Consider the following 22,832-nt stretch of genomic DNA (forward strand, 5'->3'; position numbering starts at 1 on the left):
TGTCAGTGTGTGCCTTTAGACTGGTATGTCTTGTGTTTGAACTATATCATGAGGTTCAGTTGATGGTTTTGTATCCAGTGTTTCATCAGGTGGTCATCAGCTTTAGAGCTGTGTGGGTAATGTGTATGACTGCAATGGAAAAATAAATGTTTAATAAGACTTTACGTTTGCCTTTCAAGAATGATCTTCTTAATGACTTTACTGACTAATTCATTTCTTTCTAGAAACTGATCCAATGGCAAGCACCAGCAATCGTTTGCACTCCAATCAAGCTTTAATATGTGATCTTGAGCATAGGGGTTTGCTTTAATAGATTAAGAATGTTATTTTCGTGGTATTGATTGTTCAAAATGGCAATCTTGTTAACAGGTCCACTCACTAACAGAAGGCCACCTGCTCCCAAATGTCCTAATATTTCACTGTAATATAATCATTTAGTTATTTATGATAATCCTACATTAAGCACGTAGCAGTTTTGGGAGTGGCTATCCATACATATAGTGTTAAACAAAGGTGAAGCAAAAAAACGTATATTTTATATAGCTTATAAAGAGTAACAATCAGTACAGGATGCAAATAATAACAAAGGAGAATATTTTAAATTTCTAATAATTTATTTATCTCAAGTGCATAAGCAAATATGATATGTCAGTGCGTAAAGACCTTGCAGCAAGTTTAAAAGCTGTGCACTTTTTCTGGAGATGCCCTTAACCATAGTTAAAACCCACAAACGAACAAAATCAGATTTACATGAAGCAAAAACAACAACAAAAAGATGAACCCACATGTTGAGCACTATAAGAGTTCAGGGAGAAAGAATAGGGTTTAAAGTGACCTACATTACCAGGCTATTTACAATAGCGCTTTAAAACATAATACAGCTTCCAAAAAGCTTTCGCAAAAAAAAACTTTACCACATTTTGCCAAGTGTGATGTTTTATATCGATTCTTTTTTGTTTTTCCACTGTGAGATAATTGGAGAAATATTTTAAGAGCGTGTATTGGCATTGAATTTGAGAAGCACAGAATAACAGCGGCAGCAACCCGACAAATAGAATTAAAACAGCCCAAACAAACAAACTCTGTAATTTGGTGAGCTTAACATTTAAATGTCAATGTCATTCTTTCAAGTGATACATCAGGATAAAGACAATGCTTCCCTCTGGCTGTAGTCATACGCGAATGTCCTATAGTAAATATTGCACAAGCAAGAATGCGAGTTTGTTTTAACACCAGCTGAATAAACGTTGTAGGAGCACGTACGGACTTGTGTCATCCACAATCCAACGCCTTATCGTCTGTTTTGACCAAAAAGCTTTAATTCATGAAGACAGATCTGATAATGCAATAATCCCTTGCCATATTGTACATACAATGGAAGCATGTGAACAATAATAGCAAAAACTGCTCTTGTTTGGACCAATCAAACGAGGGTGCAAGATCTTATAAGAGGTCATATAACATCTGATACTACACGTCCGGCTTATTGTCTTTAAAACAATCCTGTTTCTGTCTGTGGTTTGATAAATGCAAAAATGAAACTGCCTGGCTGGCTATACATACATACAGATGCCACAACATACAAGGGTTAGCAAGGTTTTGCTTAAGCAATACTGTATGCATTGACAAGAGTCTTTAATGTTGTTATACACTGTAAGAGCTGATGTGTTTTGAGAGCGAAAGGAAAATGATAGTAAAGTGAACCGTTTGTGAGATACATTCATTTGGGGCCAAACTTTGCCCAAAAATAATGTGGAGCTTTGTGAGCACTGAAAATTTCTTTGCATCCATAAACAAATTACCAACACAAAACTACAAATAAACATGACAAAACACAAACAAACGTAACATCTTGACACATAAAAATATAACCACATAAACCAAATAAGAAAAACTGCACCTGTTAATAAGAATCTGCATTTTATCTTAAGCAACTGGTTCGAAAAAAACTGCTGCATTTTTTTACTCACAGAGGCTCAGAACAAAGCAATTGTGAGATCACAACATAGAGACGGAGACAATTATCGAAAATATATTATGAAACAGATATTATCAGTATGTAATATAAATATCCCCCCCTCCCTTGAGAAAGTAAAATGTGATGTCACAATGGCTTAGTGTGACAAATTTAAATGAATTACATAAAGAATGGTCCCCAGTAGTAAAGGTATGTTATAATAACACCAAGGTTTTCTGTCCTATCAGGATTCCCTCACAATTAAATATTTAAACATTTTAAACACAATGGCAAAACAAATTGAAATAACACAACTGACTCTTCCGAAAAAACTTACATGATAAAAGGTGCTTAACATTAGAAGATCATGATGGCTAAGAATCAATATAGGAACAATGAGGAAATAAAATGGCATTTTTCTGGACATATTATCTGGACTGCTGTTCAGGACTGGACAGTCTAAGGCAGAGGGGCTTGATGCTCAAAACAAAATAAACTGGTAAGGATGTATTTCCAACTGTGAATATTACCAACAGCACAAATTTATAAGATTCAGTCTGTAGTGATGCACAAGGATTGAATGAAAAGAGATTTATACTTGTTATTTTTTCAGGAATATTTTACTTCAACATCACTCTTTTGAAGCATTTGTATGATAAAAAATGAATTGCACCTTTTAGGTAAGGCAGGTAAAACTTTGTTTTTGTAATACTGCTGAAAGTCCACAAATTCATGGTTTAGTCTGCCACATCAGTTAATAAAGGGCCAAAAATGTGAAAAACAATATTTATTAAAAAAAAATTAAAAAGTAAAAATAATTGGTAAACTGCTCACACTGACAAAACTCTTCAAATTATATTATATTTCAATAATATTCTGGTAAATTTCCAAGAATACTTTTGTAAAACTCACATTTACATTCACCTGTGTGATGTTCACATGTCATTCTTAATCTATGTCATACATGAGAAAAATCCTATGTTTTTGAGTCTCAAGCCCCTGGCACCCTTTGTCTTTCTATGGTAATGCCTCTACACAGATCTGCTCCTCTGAAATCTCATCCAGCACCTGACCATCAATTGGATTGCAAATGTCACTGTCATACACTTCTGCGCCCATCAGAGCATCCTCCAGACCTTCAGCTTTCACCTTCGGAAAGCCATGCTGCTCAGACGGTGAGGTGCTTTCTACAGATTCTAAATCTTCAATGCCAGCACGGTAGTGAATCATGAGCAGAGTCAAAGCTTGGAGACGTTCACCAGACTTGGTCAGAGCCGCAGAAAGAAGGGCCTTGCGTCGGGCATCGATCGTCTCTCGTTCTTCCCCTATCAGAGAGTTGTTATGCTCCAACTCCTGGTCAATTTCCTGCTGCAACTTGTCCAACATAAGCTCCAGCTTCTGTGAGCGTTCATCTGTGGGAAGCCCACGGTAAAGATCTCTACCAATCTCTTTGACGGCGATAAATACGCTGTCGTCCAGTCCACCTTCCTTGCGTGCCAGTTTTGAGCTGCTGCTGCCAGGTGGTTGTTTGGAAGGACTTGCCCCAGTATAGGTCTCCGTGTCACTACTCTCATTGTCGGACGTGTTAGGCGTATGCTTTGGAGAAGGTTCTACCACCAATGGTCCCATTTCTGCAACCTGTTCTGCAAGCCTTGCTTTAGGCACCTGCCTCAGATTGAGGAGACGGGAGCTGGTATTAATAATGTGACGCGTGAGGCCTGTGGTAGCCCGGTTGATTGTGGATTTTGCCTCAGGATCTGCCCCACGTCGGTCTGAGGTTGCTAGGCAGCGAGGGTGCTCAGTTAGGCACTTCTCCTGACACTTCTTATGACAGACATAAGCACAAATCATGCACTGTGAAGCAGCCTTGGTCCACACTTTCTTTTTGCAATAATCACACCAAGTGGGATTCTGGAACTGAGTGTCTTGAAAATTGTGCCGCATGTCTCCAAACTGCATGCTGCTGTTGCTGTGATCGTCCCGGGTTACCATGAGCACCTGCTCCCTTTCTCTGTCCCTAAACTCCTCTTCCTGAAGACTCCCCTCTCGTTCACGTTCTGTCAGTCCACTGGCCGAGTCCGACTCCCCATCTCCTAGGTAGATGAAGTTGAGCGTGACGTCTCCGTAGCACAGTTTCTCATTGAAACCTTTGTGAGTGCTCAAGTTGCGCAAAGCCGTACGGCTGACACTGGCCCTTGGTTCAGGGGCACATATACGGAAGGTGCTTTGATATTCAGCAGACGATGTAGATAAGCATTCCAGTGCAATGTGTTCTAAGTGCAAGCTGACATGGCCCAAACACAAGAGACTACCGAGCTTGAAGGGATCCTTGCACCAAAGTGCTACATTAAGGAATTTGTGGTTGCTTTCCACCTCGAAAACCATTGATGCTTTATTCCAACGAGCAAATCTGTTGCGGTACATGGTCTCAGGTGATTCCCAGAGACCCTGTTCGTCTAGACTGTCCCTAGTGTTGTAGGAGCTCTCAGATATCTTGTCTTTGGCTGAATCTTGCTTGGTAGTGGCAGGAGAACTTGGGATCTCCTCAGCAGGATCTGGTTGTTTACTCACAGACTTTGTCTCTGCTGGTTTGTCCCCATTGCTAGCACTAAACAGTGTTTTCTCAGGACTTTTCTCGACTGCAGGCTCATTGCCTTCCACCAGGTTTTGGGTTTCTGAGGAGGCTGATGTGACCTTTATTTGGGGCCTGGGAGGGACAGGAGGCCGTGCAGGTGGTGGAGGAGGGGGCACTGTTGGTCTCTGTGGCTGTTCAGAAGGTTCAGCAGTCTTGGGAGTTGCCGGCTTTGGTGATTCTTTGGGTTGGGGCTTGAGTGGGGACTGAAGGTTCAGTCTGCGGTTGAGAATTGGCGAGATGGAACCAAGGGGCTTGGCCAGGTTGGCCACAGTCTTTTTAGGGCTTTGGTTTACAGAGAGCAGGAAATCCTCCTTAGTGTCAACACTGATTGAAGCACCACTTGGTTTGGAATCCACAATCAGCTCCTCAAATTCAGAGTCATTGTCTCTGTTATCAGAAATGTCCAAGGTGGTTATTGGGGCTGGGTCCTCCTCACAGGCCCCAGGCTGAGGAAGATAGTTGGATTCCTCCATGGGCCCTAGGGGTTCCTGAATCTGCCCCAAACTTACACTAGGCACCTGGTGCCGGACCGGCCTCTCATATAAGACTAGCACTCTCTCTCCAGCTTGTTTAAGCAGCTTCGGCACTTGAACAGAGGACGTCACTTTGACTCCTGTGTAAATATACAGAAATAACACTTTTGAAAATTATGATGTCATCCACCTGGAAAAATTTTTACAAATTAGGGAATACAGATTAAAAATAAAGTGAAATCACTAATATATAGGTTATGAGATTAAGCTTGGATTTCACAGACAGGGTGAGATTTGACTCAATTAATTTAAAACGTATGTAAAACAGTGCACCAGTAAATTTATATGAAAAATGAATGTCTCTAACCTCCAATAGCAATGAGGCGATCTCCTCTCTGTAAGTCCGCCAGGGCAGCTGGAGAATTTGGGGTGACGGTCTCTATGCTCACATGCACTGTGTCACCATCAGTAGCCGGCACATGTCTGAACGTCATTCCCACGCTACCAGACGGCCCTTTAATAACCTCAGTCTGAAACACACATACATAAAAGAAACAATATAAGATTTGCACAAAAAGTTGTATGGCCTTTTCTTTTTTGTAGCTGTTGTTCCAGCATACCTTACTTAGATTATAAAACACCAGGATTTGCCTGGAGAAGAAAGGTGGGAAAGGCTTTTGGCTTCTGGATATTTTACCAGTTACTAGTTTAAAGTAGCGGTTAAGTCAAAAGACAATTTAAAGCTTATCTTTTGACAGCAAAAGCAGTTTATAATTAGGGCGGACAATCTACATTATGAGTGAACAAGACAGCCTTCACTTTCTATACAAAGCTCTCTCTTCCCATCACATCCACCAATTTTCTTGGTGATGGAACAATGCTCTCTGAAATGAAGGCAGGAGAGGTCTGCAATTACTGCTAATTTTACTGCAAATGTGCAAAGAAGTAGCAGCTGCCATTTATGAGTGCCTACATCACAAAGCCTGTTTCACAATATCCACCTGCAGCTCCACCTCCACCCTAGTTGGACACCATGAAGCCCCTCATGACAGACAAGTCGACAGTGTGCTAATATGGATTTAGATTCCACTACATTCAACAAAAAGCAAAAATCTAGACACCAGAACAGCTGTTTGTCATTGATCCTTTATAGTTGTCAAAGAAATATGGGCTGATTTTTTTCATGATTTCTCTTGTGTCTACGCTTGTTTTTTCTCCATTGCATTTGTGTTGGAGGGTGGGCAAGAAAGACAGGATGCAGATCTACACTGCCAAGACGGATGACTGTAATTTTGCTGCTGTCATTTGTTATAACCCCTGAGAAGGGCACTGATCGAGTTAAACAAGGGATGAAGAAACAGACAATCAACTCTAGCTAGAAAGCAGAAGACTGGCTTGCCCAGGTTTGACCAATGACTAACTGTCTATAAAATCATTCACAAATTATTCTTAAAGCTCTTAGAAGACAACTCTTCAAAACATTAAAAAGTGTAACATTATGAAACACATATAAAACAACAAAATGCTTAGCCATGTTTAAAGCCATTTTACAATACACTTGCAATATAGAAATGTAAACATGTTTAATGTATAATGTTTAAACTGTATGAACTATTATATTTGAGAAAACAATAGCTGTGCTATGTTCTGTATATTAGCAACATTAAATGCATTTATTAAACACTGGTATCTTATATTACAACACAGTTGCCTTTTAATAAAAACAATAAGCCACACTGTGTCATGTATAAGTAAGTACATTTTCTAACCCTTGGGCTCACAGCTTATTGCATTAATAGCTCAAAATATTTCATATTAAGCTTTAGGGCCAGACCTGATTAAACTGATTTTTGCATCATGAACATGACCTTGCAGCATTGTTTTCATTATACTGGCATTTACGGAAGACACTTGTATAGGTTGTCATGAGTGAGAAAGGGAATACACACCACACTGAGACAAATGGCACAATGTCACATGTCAGTTAGAAAGAGAATAAGTTTATTCATAATGAAAATGCAGAGAAACACCAATCTTAATGACTGAAGAGGTGGTGTTAAACTCTCTACAGAGATTATTATTTCTGAACATTGCTTCCCCCAAGCCACAACAACCTTGAACAGGGATCTCTTTTTTTAAACACGTCTGTGACAGTGTGTGTAAGAAAAACAGAAGAGAAGCTTCAGGCTTTCGGATGGCCAGTGATGGTCTATTTAACAATGTTTTGGGGGGAAATTTTCTGATGCTCCTTTCTGTAAATAAAAGAACAGAATATTTAAAGGAACAGTATGTAGGATTGTGGCCAAAACTGGTATTGCAATTACAAAACTTGTGGCTAAAACTGGTACTGCAATCACACAGCTAGTGGCCAATACACAAAATGACAACATAAACATCAGTTGAGGGCTGCAACTCCACTTTTTAAATGACAATATCCTGACCAGACCACTGTTGTCAGTGATATAAGTATTTAAAATTAAAATGATTTCTTAATGTCTAGTGATATATCCAGGGCCATTTTATGATTAATTGATATAAATTGATATAATATAATTCTTACATACTGTTCCTTTAAAGAATCTCATTCGCCTCCTGCGAATTCATGAATGAACCAATGTTCTGGGTTTAATAAAATAAATGGAAAATATGGGAAAAATAGCACATGATTGTTTTGATAATGGAAAGGGACTGCAATCCCGAAAAGCTTTTCATCTAATGTTGACCTTAACACGTACAAAATGTATGGTACTTTGAATGAAACATCAATTTATGATCAAAGTCTTCTAAAGGTTAAGGTATATTGTACCTTAATTTAAAAACTGACTGGTTCTACACTATTGGCACTTTTCCATTGCATAGTACCCCACGGTTTGGTTTAGTTTGGGTCGGGTCAGCTTACTTTTGGGAGCTTTTCCATTGGGTGCAGTACTTAGTACCCAAGACTTTTTTCGTACCACCTCGGATGGGGTTCCAAGCGGCCCAAGCTGATACCAAACGTGGCGTGAAAACACTGTAGATCACTGATTGGTCTGAGAGAATCGTCACTACAGCGTCATGGCTATAATGTAAAAGATTAGCTTAACCTTTGGTGCTAGCTGGCGCTGTCTCGAGCAAACATGTGTCATCTGTGCTCTGCTATAAGTTCCCAAACGCACTTTTAGCGATGAAAAACATCCATAGGTTGAGAATCAGGAACACCATACCAGTTTTTTCCAAACTGGCAGTTTGTGCGGAGTATTCACGAAGAGCACGTCAGCATTATATGCTTAAATGCAACTTCAATGAGGCTACGTCAACTACTGACACCACGGAGAGATAGAGGTTACGTTAGTGATAAACGCGATGTGCAAACATCTATTTGTGGTGGCCAATTTTAATTTTGTGGCGGACTGATAAATAAATAAATGTATGGGAATGTACAAGGACGCTCTCACTTGTATGTCAGTAGGCAGCGCAAATATTAACGACACGCCTATAATCCCTCCCACTGCGAAGTGATACCAACTCGATGGAAAAGCTAACCACGCCAAAGTGAGGTGAGCTGACCCGACCCAAACTAAACCAAACCGTGGGGTACTATGCAATGGAAAAGCGCCATATGTGATGCACTGACTTTAGATACCAAATAAAAAACAGCTTACTTTTCTTTACTGGTGAATTTCCTATTAAAACAGGAATGCAGAGCACATTTAAAAGTTTTCCAATAACAAATAGTACTTTGCCATTCAGAAAGTAAAAATTTGTCAACATAAAAATTTTAATTAACTCTTTTGCTTTTTGTAACTGTGTTAGCCTGAAAGGGATATTTCCACTAAAAAGAAAATTCTGTCATCATTTACTCACTCTTATACAAACCTGTATACATTTATTTGTTCTGATCAACAAGAAAGGAAGTTTTGAGGAATATTTGTAACCAAAACGATTGTGAGCCCCATTCACTGTTATAGTAGGAAAAAAATAATTCAATGGAAAGGGAATATGGGGTTAGAAACATTTCTCAAAATACATTTCTTTGTGTTGATCAGAACAGAGAAACCTATACAGGTTTGTAACAGCATGAGAGTGAGTAAATGATGACAGAATTTTCATTTTTAGGAGAAATATCCCTTCAAAGGAAAACACCAAAATATTTTACTATGTTCTTACTTCAACTTAGACAAATTAATACATACCAATCTTTTTTCAATGTGTACACTTAATCTTTGTACAGCGTGTCGTGAATGTGTTAGCATTTAGCCTAGCCCCATTCATTCCTTAGGATCCAAACAGGGATGAATTTAGAAGCCACCAAACACTTCCATGTTTTCCCTTTAAGGACTGTTCATCATCACTCCTGTGAACTCCCCCCTCTTGCTCAAACTCAGTGAGAGGGGGAGTGATGATGTTACTGCGCCAGAGGTCGAAGTTCTGCAAACTAAGTGCCCTTCCGCCATAAAATATAGTTCTCATTTTTTTATCTGCTTAAAAAATTGCCACATTTTATTCTGTGCCCCCCTAGTTACTTGTGTAACTACTCATGTAACAGTCTTTGAATAAGGAAAACATGGAAGTGTTGGTGGCTTGAAAATGATCCCTGTTTGGATCCTAAGGAATGAATGGGGCTAGGCTAAATGCTAACACATTCACGACACGCTGTACAAAGATTAAGTGTACGAATTTAAAAAAGACAGAGGTGTATTAATTTGTCCAAGTTGAGGTAAGATCAAAGTAAAATATTGAAAAACGGTGGTGTTTTCCTTTAAAGTCGCAATGAATTTGAAATGAAAAACTGTCATTTGTTTTGGAAAATTGTGGTATTATTTTTACTAATTACTTATCTGTGAGTTAATAAGTTTTACTAATTTTTTTTATTCATTTTTTTATTCATGTGCCCTCATAATCTTCCCTCCTGTCTCTCTTTATTTCTGGTCATATGGTATGGCAGGTGGGTAGGGCCTGAGAAAAGATTGCAGCGATTGGGAAATAGCAAGCAACATGATCCAAATTTAAATGATCCAATCAATTCTCAATGGACGAATGCAAGTCCAGCCTTACCTTTCTTTCATTTCAGAAGCAGTTTCACTCGAATATATGTCACCACGGGGAAAATAAGAAAATCGCTACCTAGGTTTCATGGCGACTTTAGGTATGTCTTATATCTGCCCCACCCTAACTTCCTGTTTCAGTGGAATTTATGTCAACACAACGCACACACGCACGCACACACAAATCCACCAAAATTATCAAGACACTAATCTAAATAAAAGAACCTGACCACTGCAGTGAAACAGACTTCTCTGCAAAAACCTGAATGGGAACCAAGGCCTTCGGAATTACTGTTGACGTAAATTCCAAACTAAATAATTTGCACTAAAACAAACAACAACAAAAATATTTTTTCCACTTATAGAAACAGAATGACACGAGAATAAGAGAGAATAAATGAAAAAAGATAAGATAGATTTTTCTGACACAGGAACCAAGCAGCGACATTGAGTGGCAATTACAGGCGATTTCTGTAGCAGAGCAGTGGCTAAGGGGTAATTACACAACCATAGAAAGACACAGCAGGAAGAACACACACACACACACACACACACACACACACACACACACACACAATCACACACAGTGTGTTAACTTTGTTTGTGTTGAGTGCAGGTAAACGGACTGTTGTCACTCTGACTGGTACGTGAGGATGCTATTCATGTGTCAATTTGCCGTCTGTCTCACCTCATCACCACAAGGTGTACAAACACACATACTCACACAGAGTATCAGGAAAATCTAAAACAGCTTTTACGTCAAACACAGAAGCTCTCTGGGACATTTACAGGTCAATTCCATTCATTACACATAAATGTCAGTATTTAAATATAGAGAATATCATCACACCCATTTGGCAGGAACACAAAAAACAGCCTAAAAAAGATTAAATCGCTTACTGTAAATTGCATTTGCAAAACCTCAACAGTCTTTCTATGACAACAATCAAAAGGATTTGCATTAATGTTTATGTGGAAAAACATTTAGGGTCAGATTTTATCGATCTTAGCCTGTAGTCTAAAGTGCATGGCACAGGTGCACTTAGGGCGTGTACGAATTTACTTTTGCTATGGTTAATGACAGAAAAAAATCAGTCGGCATGAAACGGGGTGGTACCAATTCTCTTAATGAGTCATGGTGTGTTTAGGGTGTCATGATTTGCAAGAGCAAAGACTGAACACTTTTTCAGAGAGGAAACCAATATAATTCGGCATTAATGCAAAAATTTTATTCTGACACAAGCAATGGCTATCAATTATGATGTAGGCATTTTTATCTTTATGTACACAGTAATAATCTTTTACATTGTAATCCTTTCATTTTAAGTATTTGGCATGTTTGTGTGCCGCTACGTGTCCCTGTGTGTGCAGTGTGTATGCAGATTTTGCACCCACCTATAGTTAACAATGCTGACATTGCACGCATGCACGTCGAAATTCTGTGTCGAAAAATCTGTTTCAGCCTGCATTGTACTTTTACAATGTGTGTCATGCAATATCCACTCCTTGCCGCATGGTTGTAATATGTTTTTACTAAATACGACTATAAATACGTTAAGTACAACTACCGGAGGCGTTTGATATTTTGAGCTTTCAACCAGGAGGTGTGATTTCATAGAAACTGTTTGAAAGTTTGTGTCACTTTCAACCGGTCGGTGTGCTTCCACTAAACTCTGGACTCTAATGAAAGGTAGGTGGACCAAAATATATATCTTTTATCTTGGTACTGAAACATGGTAGTCTAAATCTATGGAGGAGAAGGTATTTAAATAAATCATGAAAATTTGCTAGCCACATTTCTGGTAATAGACTATAGCGAACGTCCTGACAGAACATCAGAACTGCAGGCATCGTTTTAAAAACCATGGCTACCATGGGTCTGATGACCATTCCAACTAAAACAGTAAATGCTCATGATTTCATTTGAAAGAACTAACAAAATTCTACCATTTGTTCAAATTTCATGCAAATATCTAAAAAAAAGAGAAAGTTACAAGCAAAAACATGTGAATATGCAACATTTTCGGTCACACACCTTTCTTAGACATCCATATATATAACTTTTTCCTCTGATTTCTAATATTAAAAAGATCATAAATTTCTCAATCCTCAACAGATTTTTACAATCCAGGTATCTTTGTAAATGGAAATGTCTGTCTAATGATTTGTCTAGTCATGTGATAAATTTTGAGCCATGGGGTTTTTGAAAATGTTGTCGTCATCATACAGACTATAGGTGCATATTACTAACATGCCCTTTTAATAAATAAAAAATACTGCGCCACTGACTTTAGACCAGGTTTTAGTTGCCTCTAAATAGCAACATGCCAACGATGTGCCTAAACACACCTCGTTTCAGACCAGCACGGCCATGGGCGAACAGATGGGCGCAAGTACGTTTGCTATGTAAACAACTTGTTGCTGGATGGGAAAATGATAACTGCATCGGGCTAGAAACAATTGCACCTCGCCTGACGTCGCATTGTGCCGGGTCTGAGATAGGGTCCTTACACTTCACGTTTTAGTTCAATTTAAAAGAACCACATTCAGACCACTTTAATTGAACCAAAAGGTGTTCCTGTAGCTTAGTTGGTAAGGTATTGTGTTGGCAGCTGGCAAAAGGTTGTGGGTTCGATTCCCAGGGAACACACATACCGATCAAATGTATAACTTGAATGGACTGTAAGTCTTCCAAATGTAAATGTTAAATTGAATTGATTTGATTCTAGTTACATTTCAAATTTTTTGCGTGCGTTTAACAGAAACAAACAACATGACTTTTTCAACGCGATGCACAAAAATGTGCCAGTATGCTTGGTCGGGCAAACAATACCTTCTGGATGCACACAGTCCATCAAACTGCACAATGCACTCAAAAGAGACAGAAAATACAGATGAATAACTGTACAAACATGTCACAAAACATCAGTTCTACACATAACATCAGATCATATACTGTACATCTGGTAAGTAAACTGAAGATTTTAATCGAGGGGGGTTTCATACAGGTGTTGTGTGAACAGAGTATGTGTGGCAGACATGGTTACGTGCGCCAGTGTGATTGTTGACAGACACCTATTCAAGCTATCGTGCAGAACGGACAGTTGCCTTGCCTTGTGTGTACACCTGTTGCTGGAGGAGTGACTGTTCAGCCAAACCGCCCCCATTTCACCTCTCTCTCTCTCTCTCTCTCTCTCTCTCTCCATCTTTCCTTCTATCCATTTCATTCATCACCCTTCTCCCTCCATCTCCTCTCCTCATAACCTTTCCCACATACTGGCTTATATAAATCATCTATACTCCAATGGAAACTCTCATCCCCTACATAGCCACTTTAAAGTGACCTGTTTGTGTTTATTTACTGTAGATGTAATGCCTGTTTTAATCAAATAAAATTATGTTTGACATAAATATATCATTAAAAAGAGGTATTTACATTGGAACAACATTTTACGAAAGAAAAAGCTTTAATATAATATTTGTGTCCTTATTGGAGGCCTTTTTGTTCAATCTTAATACATTTTCTTTCAGGTTTCCTCAAGGTTCTTAAATTCATTTACTACATTAGTATGTGAAATTACTCATTTTTGAACAACATACGGTATATCCCCAAGAATCCCAAGATTCCACTGGTTATGTCTCTTTTAGGTTTGTGTTAAAAAAGGGTCTGGGATTAAACACTTTAAGGTTGGACACCAATGATTCTCAACATACTTTCAATGAAACTACTTTCCTTAAAGCAAAGTGAAGCCGCGGCTGAATCAGTGATTAGATCCAGATCACACCTGGGGCTTCCAGATCAAGCACACAACGGTCTAGAGACCGTGCCAAAGCAAACACATGCACAACGAATGATCACATGATGAAAAACAAGATCAACAATGAAAGCAGCAGGTTTATTGTGCGCTTTATGTTGAATGAAGCTCTTCGGTAAAGAGATCCATCGTCAAACAATGATCTAACAACACGGCGGAAATGTAATTCGCTCTGACTCAAAACAAACAAGTAAGGACAGAGGCAGCAGCCTTGTTCCAACTTTAGATTATTATAGACGCATGATGATTTGAATGGTTGTAAACTTTGGAAAAGAATAGGAAAGATTACCAAGATGACTTGACATACACAAATTACACTGCTCTATATAATTAAAATGTACCATAAGGTATTAATAAGGAATTCATATTTAATACCAATTTCATATTTTATATAAACAAAAATATGACCAGTTCTTTGACTGCCCTCCCTTTCTCAGTTAGAACTGAACAGAAGCACAATTACGCACAGACACACACATACAATGGCTGAGTTCAGTAACCAGATGTACTAGTAACAGCCGTCAGAGCAATGGTCAGTAATCGAATCATCTGGCACATGTCAGAGAGATTAGTGTTAGGGTATAGGGTAGCAGTCCCCGCAAGGCAGGTACATATACGCACAAAGATCGTATGAATGCTCTTGCAATTAATCGTCTGTTTCAAAGTGAGGTGGAGAAAAAAGGTAACAGGGATGCTTAGATTGGTAGGCTAAAACGGTTGTGTGAAGGATTTTGTGAAAAAAGATACTATAGTGAGAACCCTGTGTGATTTTAAAAGATAACAGGTCATTACAAATCGGATATGGGTCAGGACTTTTTGTTTTTATGATGCCCACATTAAGCTTAAAGGTGCAGTGTGTAATTTTTAGAAGGATCTCTTGACAGAAATGCAAAATAATATACAAAACTATATTATCAGGTCTGCATAAAGACCTTTCATTATGAACCGTTATGTTTTTATTACCTTAGAATGAGACGTTTTTATCTACATACCGAGGTTCCGCTTACATGGAAGTCGCCATTTTGTGCCGCCATATTTCTACAGAAGCGCTTTACGGACAAACTTTTTTTTTTACCAAGTTGTCTCCGAAGATGACATGTTTGTCCGGTGGTGGCTACCGTAGCTTCTCTATGCGTTTCAAAAGCGAGGGGGAGAAGTGAACGAAGCCATTAGTTGCAATTCGCAACCTCACCACCAGGGCTTTGAACCAGAATTTTTTCCCAATTGGTTCATTCTGAACAGAAACAGTATTTTAACGTTTCCGGTTTTTGGTTCAATCCTAAATTTGAAGTTCCTGAACCGGTTAGAACAAAAAAATTAAGTTCCTGAACCGGTTAATAATGTTCCACGTCAGCTGTGGGGCATACAAATAAGTAGGATGATCCTTAGGACATTAAACTTAAATTATTAGTCTACATAATTTTCCTTAAGTCTCTATCTTGTCATCGAACATTAAAAAAGATACTTTATGTAACCGGCATAACTGTAATTCTGACATGCCTACATTTGTTGGGTCCACTTAAACACACGCACACACAGACGGAGACGAATTCCAAACGACGCTTCGGCAAGAAGATGCAGCATAAACAGTCGCTCAACTAAGTGAAACTTACGTTGTTTTTCAGTGCTTTATTCGCCAAATGTATTCTACAAAGTAGTGATACAGCAGTGCAACTCTCTCTTAAGTTTACACATCAAGAGTTCTGAACTTTGAAGGGCATAGGGATAATCATGTTTAATTGGAGTTAGACTGGACACATTCAACAACATGTGCATCTGTGCGTAAAAAAAAAAGTTCACTTTAGCGCCTTTTTGTGGCTTAATTGTTTAAAATCACTTAAGTGTTAACATTTGCAAGCCTTTGAAACACGTGCAAATAATCAACTTTCACCATATTTAAATGTTCATATTAATCTGCAAATCGCATGCGCGCCGAACTGTGGGTTGTATCTGTACGGATCACGGATCAACTGCGATCCGTTACACCACTTATTAGTATAAAAAACATCTTGAGATACTTGGTAGCCTACAATATTAACCTCTTATGATTGAGCATTAGAGACTTGGGCTTGAGTAAGTTAGGCTACTTGCTGGTGGCAAGCGTGTTTTGATCAGGCTCTGAATCTGATCTCTTACTAAAGTTATTCACATAAATGGGATTATCTCCGCTTTTAGCTAAAAAATCTGAGAAGTGATAAGAGAACAAATGAAGGAAGGATGAAACAGGTATTATTGTTTTGTTTGAAAGCGGATGGTCTGTTCTTTCATTTGATATTCTATGTTTATTTAAAGAAGATCATTTTTCTGCAAAGCATTAAACTAAAACTGGGTGGCAACTTAAAAAAGCATGCTTCCAAGCATATATTTGATCATCACTTGATCGATATAAATGTTAATGTATAAATTAGATGAATGTTGGTTTATAAAATAAACACCACATTAAATCATATTTTCATTGTGTCTTTGCTGCGTCTGTGTTGGTTGGGAACTGCGCTCTGTTTCAGTCACACTTGATTGATTCTAAGGAACTACTTTGTTTGGAGTAAGAGTAATATTTGTACTAATATAATTACAGCCTATTTATGTTTTATTTTATAAAATCCCGCTAACGTTATGCATATGAAATAACCGTTTTATAAAAGCAATAACCCCCGCGAAGCAGTGGGGTTACAGTGCATTTTATAACAGCTAAGGGGGTTTTAGGTACTCCGCTTCGCGTCCTGCCTAACAACGCCACTTTATTATGCCAAAGAGCATTTGGCAGGCTTGTGTAATGTAAGCTAGGAAATCTTTTTTTTATAGTAAATTACATTAATCTGGTGACTTAAAATCTTAACTATTACATTTTGAAGATTTTAATAATTATAAAATACTACTAATGACACCTGTAAAATGTTCTTGATTATTTATTTTCCTCATTATTACAGCAAAACCAGATCCTTGAACTTCTTACAAACAATTATGTGAAATTCTTCCATGAGGCTTTGTTAAATATTAAACAATGTAAATGCCATCATGAGAATTTGAGCTTGATTAAACTCCTGTCAATTTTGAACAATATCTCCAATTCAAAACCTGTGACAGCCAAAGTCGAACGGAAATGAGAAAGAAATTAAGCATGGAGCATTGCTGTGGATTATTGCATGTTGTATTAAATTGTCGGGTTTGAGTTGCATGTGACATAATAACTGATGGCGTGGAGGAATATTGTCAACACTGCCCTTTTCAGACACTCGTTTGATTCAATCACTCGCTCCTCTTTTTCATAACACCCATCCACCATTCCATCTAAATTAACAAAACACTCATTCATATTTATGCAAACATAATTACATAAGAATGACATAGTTTTCTAATTTCAAATGTTAGTTATCGATTAAGTTTTTAAGTGAGACTACTCTAAATTTCCATTAAACCATCATAGCCTACCACTACCACTAATTTGTGTGCAGTAAACTACTGTTAAAACGTATAACATGAGCTTTAATTTTTGAAAGGAACCCTTTCTACATACGTGCAGCAAGTTGCACTAATTGTTTCTCATTTTCTGATCACAGGTGAATGTATTCTAGGAAACACTCTCATTTGCACTTGATCAAAGCGGAGATAAATACATCACGGACCGGTTGAATTTTCATGTTGTCGCTACGTTTTGTGATAGGATGGGCCTTTTCAGAGAGTACCGCACAAAAGGGAGGGTTGTTATGGCGACAGAGACATTTAAAAAACAAGACCCTTCTCATCCCCCTCATTTACAATCGTTCATAGAGGCCTGAGCGTTCTTTAACGTGGGTCCGAGCCGGCTCTGTTTTTAGCACCTTCATTGTTATTCACGCTCTCTGGAGCTGTCCGCTCATCTGCACGGATCCACCCCCAGCTTAACCCCCACGCGTGTGAGAAAAGGTACGACTGAAAAGACCTCATGAAAGATGAAGAGAAAATGAAGAGTCTGCCCTATCAGCACTCAAATTCATCCAACATGCAGGAAAGCTTGTTCTTATCACTCTGGCATTTTGTTTGTCATTTTTATTTTCTTTGCTTATTTTAAAGTGAGTTTCAAACGTCCCCATTCCAGGCAATCGGCGGCTATATGATGCTGTCAGAAGATTTATAACTCTTCACAGTCTTCAACAGGTGACATTTTACTCCAGGAGAGACTGCTTTTGAATTGTGTACACTATTAAAATGTCTTGCCCTAATCTTACTGCTAGCCATAAATGGACATCCTGTGTCCAATACAGCCCAGTCACACGAAATTACGTAAATAAAGTCACATAATTTTTTTATTCTTTTTATGATACTGTCACAATTTTCCATGCATTTTCGTGATCGTATCACGAAATTCTGTTTATGTCTCATTGTCACGTATTGGTTACTTAAAGGACAATTTCTGTATTTTACACTTAAAGCCCTGTTTTCAGATTGTTTATGATGAAATAGAACCGTTTTGACTGAAATTTGGACATATGATGATGATGCTGGCCCGAGAATTTTCGGGTGTTTCTTGTATCACCTCCCACCTCTATAATGGCTTTATAGGTCCACAGGAACAATCCTTCCTAAAATGCATTAAACTTTCATTTACAAAGACGTGAAACTCACAGAGTGTTCAGGGGTGTTCACTGATATGCTCACAAAAAAATTGCTGCAAAAGATGCCTTCCAACAGGTTTTATCGTAGTTTTATCCAACTCCATTGACTTGTATTAGATGTGCTGTGAGGTACGGTATTACTCTGCGCCGGGAACTTTGTTTCTATTCTTGCAATTGGCAAAGGCGGATTATCGCCACCACCTGGGCTGGAGTATTTATTATTCAAGCTCTCAACGGAAGAATATACGGGTGTGAGGCGTTTGGAAAAATAGGTCCGCAAGTTTACAACGAATGCTAAAACACCTGTTGGAAAGCATCTTTTGCAGCGATTTTTGTGTGAGCATATCAGTGAACACCCCTGACCACTCAGTGAGTTTCACGTCTTTGTAAATGAAAATGTAATGCATTTTAGGAAGGATTGTTACTGTGCACCTATAAAGCCATTATAGAGGTGGGAGGTGAAAAATATGTCGAAATTTCAGTCAAAACCATTCTATTTCACCGTAAACCACCTGAAAACAGGGCTTTAAGTGTAAAATACCGAACTTGTCCTTTAACTGTTTTGTCCTAATTTCTTACCAGAAGTTCTTACTCAAACTCAACTCTAACCCTAACACCATGCGACAATGGACTAAAATTTAGAAAATATAAAAAATCTGAAAAAAAAATAGTATAAACCAATGCTTAAATTGACATCCTAATGCAAACACCACATCTAACCCTAAACCGAAGCGAAAATTGTTTGAAAATAAGAAAAAGCAGTTTCCATATAAACAGAAATTCACGAAACGATCACAAAAAAACACGGAAATTCGTGGCAGTATCACGAAAAATACAATAAAAAAACAGACTATAGGTACATAATTTTGTGAGACTGGGTAGGTCCAATAAGATGTCTTGTTGATGGGAATGCAGTAAGAAAGCTACAAATATATAATGTCAGAATCATCTACAACAGCATAAACAGTAAGAGCTGTCTGTCTTGTATACTAAAAAACTACAAGTAATTAAATCGATTGTGTTTTTTCTTCAATACCAAGATGTTTTAGCATGAAAACAGCATCAGTCGGTGTTTACAGTATATTATTGAAGGCTGCAGGATACAGTACAAGATGACTTCTCCCTGCTGCATCTCATCTCTGTATATTGATGTCTTACATTCTCTTCAATCCTTTTATTTTCATGGAAGTGCCTGACCAAGCAGAGAGCAGCAATAAACTGCGAAAAAATAAGATTTGGCTGCAATATACTTCAGCCTGAATCAAATCGTAACAGCATCGAGAAGAAGCAGCTGGCCTGTCAGACACTATGGTACAAGCAGCCATTAACTAAAAATAACTGGCAATACATACTTCAGAACAAAGTTAAATCACTCAGTCCTGACTCCATAATCTGTATTGGGATATCAAGAGTCAATTGCTGATAAATTCAACCGCAATGCAACACAATTGGCTAAATAGCAGTAGCTTACTGTTTACTATATTGTTTTAAAAATATTTTTAAAGGGGACATATCATTAAATCAGATTTTGCCCATGTTTAAGTGCTATAATTGGGTCCCCAGTGCTTCTATCAACCTAAAAAAAAAACGTGAAAAAGAACAAACCAGTAACTTAGTTTTAGTGACCAGTCTCTGCAAGCATGTGAAAAAATACGTCAATTAAATTTGGCTCCCCTTGTGATGTCAGAAGGGAATCTTGTTATAATAATAACCACAGCACTTCCATTTGCATTTTAAAGGACAAACCCAAAAACGCAAATTTCTGCCTAAACCTACAAAGGGGTAATTTTTTACATCCTTTAATAAATTATCCATGATATTTTGAGCTAGAACTTCACATACATACTCTGGGGACACCAAAGATTTATTTAACATCTTTTTTCTTGTAAAAGTCTTGTAAAATGTCCCCTTTACATGTATTATGATGATTTGTGAGCTCTTCTCAAATATATGCTGTTATTAAAGTGATAGTTCAACAGATGTTTAATCGTGCACATCATGTAACTTCATTAAAACATGAACTTTAAAATATGCAGCCAACATGTATAACAGAATAACTGAACTGAAATGCCACACCCTTAAACCACAATAATGCCAATATAAACGCTGTCCACTCACACTCTATGAGACAAGGGCAGGCAGCAGTGATAAGACTTCCTGCTGATAATGAAATGTTATTAAATTGATAAATTACCTACCAAATGTTTTTTCCTGTGAAAGACAAAGTAGATTTGGCATAATATGAGATTAAGTCTCCACTTTCACTACACTGAAAAACACCAGCGTCTTTAAATTTTCTATTCTTTTACTCCACAGAGATTAACATATTAATTTTTGTGTGTGAACTAACTGTTTAAGATCAACAGGTTCTTAATAGCCAAGGAAAGCGTGTATTGTGTCTTAAATTGTGACTACAAACTCATAAATCTGACCCCCCCACAATACAGATTATTAAAAACGTTATGACATGTCTCTTATTTGTCGTGACATGCCTCATCTTTCAAAAATCTGTTTGCATATTTACATGCTTCACACTGGGACAACCAATCAGGGTCCTTTTTTTCATTGTGGCTCCAGTAGGATTTAAGAGATTAATTTGGTGATAGGTCCTAAATAGCCTGCAGTGACAGTTTGTGTTTGTGACGTTAACAGAGCTTTAAGAGTAAAAGTGGTAACATACTGGTAATAGGACAATCAGGCGTTCCATCATGCACAGGGCCGCCTGTTAAATCAGTCGGATCATTGTCATCGACACACAGAGCAAAATCGATTGGGAAAACATACCAACCAAACAACCTGAAAAACTGGTTTGAATTAAAGAGCTATTCCGCAACACACAAACGCTTTATCAAAATATGTGCAAACAAGAATTTGGTTCCAAAACGCATTAAATCCATTTTGACTAATTTCGGTAAAAATGTGTTTTCTATACCAAGAAAGTAACAAGATGAAAAACTATATTTTCTGTTACAAACTTTCACATAGCATCTTTATGTTATAATAAAATTAAATATTCAAATCCATCATTTGATTTTCAAAGATTTATTATAAAAACTCACTTATTTTTTTCAGTTTTTTTTTCAAAATGCTATAAATTTATTGAATCAATATATAAATGTGCAGTCATGTATACACTAAATGCTTTAAATGGCATTAATCAAAACACTTACTTTGTCATTAGACACTGTCATTGCTGCTGTCATCCTTGGAAGATCGTCGTTAAACTTTTTTGACAGCGATCAGCTGTAAAATGTTTTGGTTCTGCTCTATTTTTTTTTTGACTTCGTGTAAAATAATGGAAAGTTTTTCATAAGATCCCCTGGGGTCAATGTGTTAGCATGACAGAAGCTTGATGCTGTCGTGTGAGAACAAGCAACAGACGGCATTTTTCCTTCGCCCGAGTGGCTTACGTTTTTTCCCCGCCACAGAAAACCACCACAGGTTTATCAATGCTATTAAAAATTGTTTTTTGTTTGTTCGTTTACGAAGTACAAAGCAGATGAGGAAAACCAGGATTCCGTATGTGTTCAAAGTGCTGCCATAGTTGTTTTATAATGCGGGGAATGGTGCGCTGTGATTTGTTGAGCAGATTTAATGCATTCTGCAGAGAAGGAGGACTGGTGTTTATTGCATTTTGGGAAAAAAGGGAGAAAAAAAATGACAGAATAACAGCGAATATCGGATTTTGCATAAAATTACGAATTTACTTCTTAATACTGACCTGATACAAAAATGCAGTTTATCGCGTTTTGGAACCAAACTCTCATATACAGTGGGGCAAAAAAGTATTTAGTCAGCCACCAATTGTGCAGGTTCTCCCACTTAAAAAGATGAGAGAGGCCTGTAATTTTCATCATAGGTACACTTCAACTATGAGAGACAAAATGTAAAAAAAAATCCAGAAAATCACATTGTCTGATTTTTAAAGAATTTATTAGTAAATTATGGTGAAAAATAAGTATTTGGTCAATAACAAAATTTCATGTCAATACTTTGTTATATACCCTTTGTTGGCAATGACAGAGATCAAACGTTTTCTGTAAGTCTCCACAAGGTTTATACACATTGATGCTGGTAGTTTGGCCCATTCCTCCATGCAGATCTCCTCTAGAGCAGTGATGTTTTGGGGCTGTTGATGGGCAACACAGATTTTCAACTCCCTCCAAAGATTTTTTATGGGGTTGAGATCTGGAGACTGGCTAGGCCACTCCAGGACCTTGAAATGCTTCTTACGAAGCCACTTCTTCGTTGCCCGGGCGGTATGTTTGGGATCACTGTCATGCTAAAAGACCCAGCAACGTTTCATCTTTAATGCCCTCGCTGACGAAAGGAGGTT

General features: G+C 37.9%; 1 protein-coding gene across 2 annotated transcripts in view; it reads right to left on the minus strand.

Annotated features, from left to right (window-relative positions):
* Positions 1–595: 595 nt before the first annotated feature.
* The window catches only part of pdzd8 (PDZ domain containing 8), a 52,759-nt gene continuing 30,522 nt past the window's right edge, over positions 596–22,832 (minus strand). For both annotated transcript variants that reach the window (XM_065255218.2, XM_065255219.2), the window contains 2 exons: positions 5,433–5,595; positions 596–5,205 (listed from right to left, as the gene is read on the minus strand). In XM_065255218.2, coding sequence (XP_065111290.1) covers positions 2,975–5,205; positions 5,433–5,595 — 2,394 coding nt within the window. In that variant the 3' untranslated portion in view covers positions 596–2,974. The remainder of the gene's footprint in view (positions 5,206–5,432; positions 5,596–22,832) is intronic.

The sequence above is a fragment of the Paramisgurnus dabryanus genome, chromosome 17, assembly GCF_030506205.2.
Source record: "Paramisgurnus dabryanus chromosome 17, PD_genome_1.1, whole genome shotgun sequence".
Classification (NCBI taxonomy): Eukaryota; Metazoa; Chordata; class Actinopteri; order Cypriniformes; family Cobitidae; genus Paramisgurnus; species Paramisgurnus dabryanus.